Source organism: Limulus polyphemus, unplaced genomic scaffold, assembly GCF_000517525.1.
Source record: "Limulus polyphemus unplaced genomic scaffold, Limulus_polyphemus-2.1.2 Scaffold10222, whole genome shotgun sequence".
In the NCBI taxonomy this organism is placed as follows: Eukaryota; Metazoa; Arthropoda; class Merostomata; order Xiphosura; family Limulidae; genus Limulus; species Limulus polyphemus.
Window position 1 is genome coordinate 8252 of NW_013675832.1, and position 6448 is coordinate 14699.

Genomic DNA, 6448 nt, shown 5'->3' on the forward strand with positions numbered 1-6448 from the left:
TATAATAGATAGTCAGTTTATCTAGAGCTACTAACAGTTTACCACTGCTATAATAGATAGTCAGTTTATCTAGAGCTACTAACAGTTTACTACTGCTATAATAGATGTCAGTCAGTTTATCTAGACCTTCTAACAGTTTTACCACTGCTATAATAGATAGTCAGTTTATCTAGAGCTACTAACAGTTTGCCCCTGAAGAAGAAAGGTCCACCTTTCGAAAGCACTCGGGTTATAGGGATTTTATTTATTTCTATCAAGACTTCTTGAACCTACGTGTTTTTCTAACATAATGAATGTTCTAAATTATGAACTTTCTTCTGTTTCCGTCGTCATACTTCAAATGATGACTCCACCTTTTTATAGCTCTGATGGATTACATCAGTCCTATAACTCCTGAAGCGTTTTGGTCTTGACATTTCAATACAATTTAGGGTTAATAGTCACTGTTAAAACAAGTTGGTTGAATAGAAATCCCTTTGGCAGTTAAGTTAGACGTCGAAAATGTTCAAACTTTTGTCTGTATTCATAATTTTAAGGAATTCTATAATTTTCACATATACGACTGAATATATTATACAGTACAATAAAACAGTTTTCGTAGTAACCACCTCACCAGATTGTCATAGTTGGTGACATATTTGTTTTGGTTGATTCTATCTTAGAAAATGGTTAATATTTCACTTTATACATTTTCAAAAGACACTCGTTTCTCTGTTACACTTCCTGGACCCATAGAGCTCTTCAAGAAGGATTCAATGGCGTCACCTAGCATCATGGCATCCAACAAGTTTTTATCATCCCAGGGAACAGTTCCTTCTTCATCATTCTCATCACCAGATTCTTTGTCGTTGTTAGAAGGAGGGGTTTCTTTCACGTTGTCGTTTTTACCGTACGTCTTGTCGGTCGACTTTTCTTTGAAAACTTCAACGGAAACTTCTTTATTTTCTTCGCCGCTAGAAGTTCTGCGGTATGAGGCTCTTTGTAATCGCGGACGTGTTCCTCGGTAACTCGCTGGTCGAATCAGTGATCCTTCCCTTCGGAGGTTCAGAGACTTGTCAGTAGAGGGATTCAACGTGTTTGATCGTGTAAAGCGACGAGGAATCTGTTTAGTCACTGGTTTGGATATTTCTTCTTCTTCGTTCTTATTGACGTCAGACATAATGAACATTAAGTCTTCAGTTTTACAGATTATTCCTTTCTTCTGTCTCCAAGTTTCTTGAGAAGGCTTATCTTCAGAGCGATGGTCATTGTTACTTGCACCAGGTTTTATCGACCCCATTTCTGGTCGTCCGTCTGATCCTCTTACTCCTTCCTCGCTACCAGAGTTTTTCTTCCTGAACGAGCTCATTTTATATCTTAAAGACTTTGTCGTCACAGGTTGAGAAAACTTAGATTCATCTCCGCTTGATGTTACTGAAAACCTTTTCAAGCTCCGCAGGAATTCAGCAGAAGAAAGTGTTCGACTGAATAACTTGGATGATTTCCACCCAACTCTTACCGGTTTCAGTTTGGTTTCAGTAGTGCCTTTATCTGGAACAGTTTCATCTGTAGAAAAGCGGACACAAGATCCTCTTCCTGGTTGTAAACGAAGGGAACTTCCACCTCTCTCGAACCTACGTGCTCGACAACTAGAAGACAATGTCTTTTCCACAGTATTCCTCTCATCCTCTTCTTGGACAACCGCCATTGCACGTCTAGGTCCCGGACATCTTCTGCTTTCACTTGTGGAAGATTTACCAATGGAACTTTGTCTTGTTATCGACATGTTGGACGTTACTTGCTTTCCCGCCAAATTCTCCACTGTGCTTCTAGCTTAGTGAATTGGTAAAGCTTATTATAACAGCTGAAGTAGTTGTGTACGGTGCTCAAAATGGTAGAAAAATTTGTTAATATTAATTTATGGTGCAGTAAGTGTATTCTACTTCCTACGAAGGGTTAATTATGGTTTGTAGGAAGTAGAATACACTTACTGCGTAGGAAGTAGAATACATTTACTGCACCATATTAACCCAGTACAAATTATTATTTAGTTAATTTATTATTCGTATCTGGTTGATACACTGTCGAAGAACGACAGTTTATTAAGATTTCTCATGCAAATCTCTTCTTACTCTTTGTATTCACACCAGGAGGACGAACACGTACAACACAGAAACGTATAATATTGTTAACATCTATATAACATTTAATCAAGAACAATTTGCCACATCGAAGAGACTGGATTAAACCAAGTAGCCTATATTATAGTATTCATTTGTATTTAAATAGTTATACTGATTGCCAGGTTGATTTTTGACACGTGGTAAAAAGTTATGGATATGGAATATTACACACCGAACCAAAAACGGATTCCTAAACGTCTATTTGATAAATGAGATGATAGTATTATGGACTCGGGCAGAATTTGATATGAATGACAAAAGTTGGCTTTTTATTATAATAGAAATACTGCGAGACAGATAAAATGTCTAATGTTTGTTACTCAACACCGATGGAATTTAAAAACCAGATGAAGGCAGAATTCAGGATACCAATCCTTTGTAACTCAACTCCTATGGAATTGGAGAACCAGATGGAGGCAGAATTAAGGATACCAATCCTTTGTAACTCAACTCCTATGGAATTGGAGAACCAGATGAAGGCAGAATTCAGGATACCAATCCTTTGTAACTCAACTCCTATGGAATTGGAGAACCAGATGGAGGCAGAATTAAGGATACCAATCCTTTGTAACTCAACTTCTATGGAATTGGGGAACCAGATGAAGGCAGAATTCGGGATACCAATTTATTGTAACTCAACTCCAATGGAATTGGAGAACCAGATGAAGGCAGAATTCGGGATATTAGAGCTATGTTACACAACGCAAATGGATTTCCAGGACCAAATGAAAGGAGAATTCAGACACCGAACTTTTGTTACTCAGCTTCGATAGAACTGTAAAATCAGATGAAGGCAAAATTTAAAACTCAAAAGCGTCGTCCCTCAACTATAATGCACTAAAACAGTTTCCAGTATCATGTTAAGATACTATTCAATTAGATACATATCTGTGAACAAAGACACATTATTTGAGCTTCATATGCATAAAATTTGGTGTTTTGTTGTAATGAATCTTTGAGCTTTAATGGTAAAAAAACAAAAAAAAAAAACAAACACGTGTTTGAAGTCGAGTGCGCCAACGCTAACAACGGTATAAACACATTATCGACGTCACGAACGCACCCAACTTTCTGAACCAAGTCGTTGGCTTGGAGGATAAAAGGGTTTCTTTATGATAATATAATAAGCTACCACGCAAGTTCTCAAGAGATATGTCATATCAGCGCTGTTTCTGTCAACTATCCTTTCATTAACCTTGGTTCTGTTTGCTTAACTTCTATCATCAAACTAAACGTTACGTCTTCTTCTCCCGTGAGACGACCTTTACTCGTCTCTGTCAACAAGATCTTGGCAAACATATTTCAATAGAAAGACTATAATTCAAAAATTATATGTATATATATACACACGCGCGAGAAACAAAGAAGAATCCTTTTGTTAATTGAAACTTACAATGATATCGTTGTTAGAAAGAAAGAAAGATTTAGACATTGATAGAAGTATGTTTTAAGTCTTAAAAAATCAAAATTATGCACATGTATTAAGCAAGTTTAAAAACAACTCGACTGTATTTATTAAAAACTTTAAGCTTATTCTCTAAACCTTATATCTCCTCCGGTGGAACAACATTAAGTTAAGACTTACATTGCTTAAATCCGGTGTTAATCGGCATACGTCGAAGTACTCGTATGTATCTACATATTTATATGTCAAAAATACAAATCACTATCTGCTAACAGACACACTAATAAGTGTTTTATGGAAAAATATCACACTTTACAAGACTCCCTCTTTTTTTTAAATATTTCCATTTTGGTATTCTTAAGAAAAATGAGATTGTTTTATAAAAATTACTTCATTAAATAATTTAAACCATATTAAATGTTCCATAGTTTAGTACATAAAGGTTTATAAACATAAATAAAACACCGAGGTAAAAAAAATAATTAAATTGTCTTTCTTAATAAGGTGCCACTTAGTGGCACAGCGGCATGTCTGCGGACTTGTAACACTAGAATCCGGGTTTCGATACCAGTGGTGGGCAGAGCACAGATAACCCATTGTGTAGCTTTGTGCTAAGCTACAAACAAACATCTTAATGAGGTACACCAGTGGCTCATCGGTAAGTCTTCAGGCTTACGACCATAAAATTTGTTTTTCTGACGTCTATACAACTTCAGTTCGTGCTTTGTTTCTGTTTTTCTAACGTCTAAACAACTTCAATTCGCGTTTTGTTTCTGTTTCATGTTTTTATTTATTTTTTCCTAAAAGTAATTCAGTTTGTACTAACTGTTCCGGCTGACAGAAGAAAAACGAATCGGTCTAGTTTAAGTGAAATAATATCCGTATTTCTGCCTATATATAGCTGTACTTAAAGTTCAGAACACGTATATATTGGGTGGTTAGGGCGCTCGACTCGCAATCTGAAGGTAGCAGGTTCGAATCCCCGTCTCGCCAAACATGTTCGCCCCTTTCAGCCGTGGGGATGTTATAATGTGACGATCAATCCCACTATTCGTTGGTAAAAGAGTAACCCAAGAGTTGGCGGTGGGTGGTGATGACTAGCTGCCTTCCCTCTAGTTTCACACTGCTAAATTAGAGACGGCTAGCGCAGATAGCCATCGTGTAGCTTTGCGCGAAATTAACAACAAACAAACAAACAAACTATCGTTATAGAATGTTTTCATCCACGGTTAGTTTTAATATTATCACAATGTTGACTGAATGGTATCACTGACGGTGGCTTTCGTACTTATAATGTATAAGAAACCATTCTGTCAATGTGGTAGAAATTTTACATATTGTACAGAACGTACAGTTTGTTATCTGCAGAATTTTGTTGAAATTAATTCTTATAATGAAGTTCATAAAATTGTTTGTCAACCGTAGGTAATCGAACCCCAAATTTTAACATTGTAAGTCTATAAACTTGCCGCTGTTCCATCACGGGACAAATGATTTGGTCAGATAGAAGTCTCTTAATCTTTTAATATTTTATTCCGCACTGAGTAGTTTGACGTCATTTCTGCTTAAATTAATGAACATTGGATCAAGAATATAGAACAATTAATTAGATACCGTTGTTACTTCTCAGTGATTCAAAAGAACAAGAATTAAAGTACAACTTGTAAATATTAAATAATTATATTAAATGTTTAATTATTTTCTGTTTATTTGCTTGTTTTAGGGAAACGCCACATTGGGTTATTTGCCGTGTTCACTGCGGGATCGAACCCCGGATTTAAGTGTTGTAAATACGTGGACTTACCGCTGTCCCATTGGTGGACAACATATTTCTGTATTGGGTGTTTCATCCTTACTTGTACCATATAACTGTAACATAGAGCTCGTCATCTCTAACTTATGATCAAATCAAACTAGCCACCTATATCGGAATGAAATATTAACCCATAATTAAAACAACTAATTTACTGTACCATTCTAGCTAGATGGAAACAAATATTTGTAATATTTAGGATTCATTTGTTGGGTAACTTGGCGACATTCTCTAACATAGTCCTAATAATATCTCACGAGTTTCGGTCAGCTTAAGTGCCATAAGTTAGTCATAAATCCGTATACTAAACTAAAATAAATAAGATTGAATATATCATATGTACATCCAAGATTTTAACCGATAATATGTAAAACTGTTAGTAAGATAACCTACTCACATCTACGTCACTTCTTATTCAGGACTTACTTAACAACTTCTAAGTATTGACAAGGGAAATTGACCAATGATTAACAAGGGAAATCGACCAATGATTAACAGGTGAAATCGACCAATGATTAACAGGTGAAATCGACCAATGATTAACAGGTGAAATCGACCAATGATTTACAGGTAAAATCGACCAAGGATTGGCAGGGGAAATCGACCAATGATTAACAAGGGAAATCTGGTACTGGAAATCACAGTGAAGTTGAGATTTGAAGCTGAAGTTATTGGACAAAGCTGAGAGGTGAAGCTGGAGTTCGTGGCGGCATTATTGGACAAAGTTGAGAGGTGAAGCTGTAGTTCGTGGTGGCGTTATTAGACAAGGTTGAGAGGTGAAGTGGTAGTTCGTGGTGGCGTTATTGGACAAGGTTGAGAGGTGAAGCTATAGTTCGTGGTGGCGTTATTGGACAAGGTTGAGAGGTGAAGCTGTAGTTCGTGGTAGCGTTATCGGAAAATGTTGAGCGTTTAAATGGGAGTTCGAAGTGGCGTTATTGGACAAGGTTGAGAGGTGAAGCTGGAGTTCGTGGTGGCGTTATCGGAAAATGTTGAGCGTTTAAATGGGAGTTCGAAGTGGCGTTATTGGACAAGGTTGAGAGGTGAAGCTGGAGTTCGTGGTGGCGTTAT

At 36.7% G+C, this 6448-nt stretch overlaps 1 protein-coding gene across 1 annotated transcript in view; it reads right to left on the reverse strand.

The window, feature by feature from the left end:
- LOC111083594 overlaps nt 1-6448 on the reverse strand; it is an 11571-nt gene that overhangs the window by 2058 nt on the left and 3065 nt on the right. The window contains exons 2-3 of the mRNA XM_022380209.1: nt 3748-3797; nt 127-1812 (exon numbers count right to left, since the gene is read on the reverse strand). Coding sequence (XP_022235917.1) covers nt 683-1812; nt 3748-3775 — 1158 coding nt within the window. The 5' untranslated portion in view covers nt 3776-3797 and the 3' untranslated portion in view covers nt 127-682. The remainder of the gene's footprint in view (nt 1-126; nt 1813-3747; nt 3798-6448) is intronic.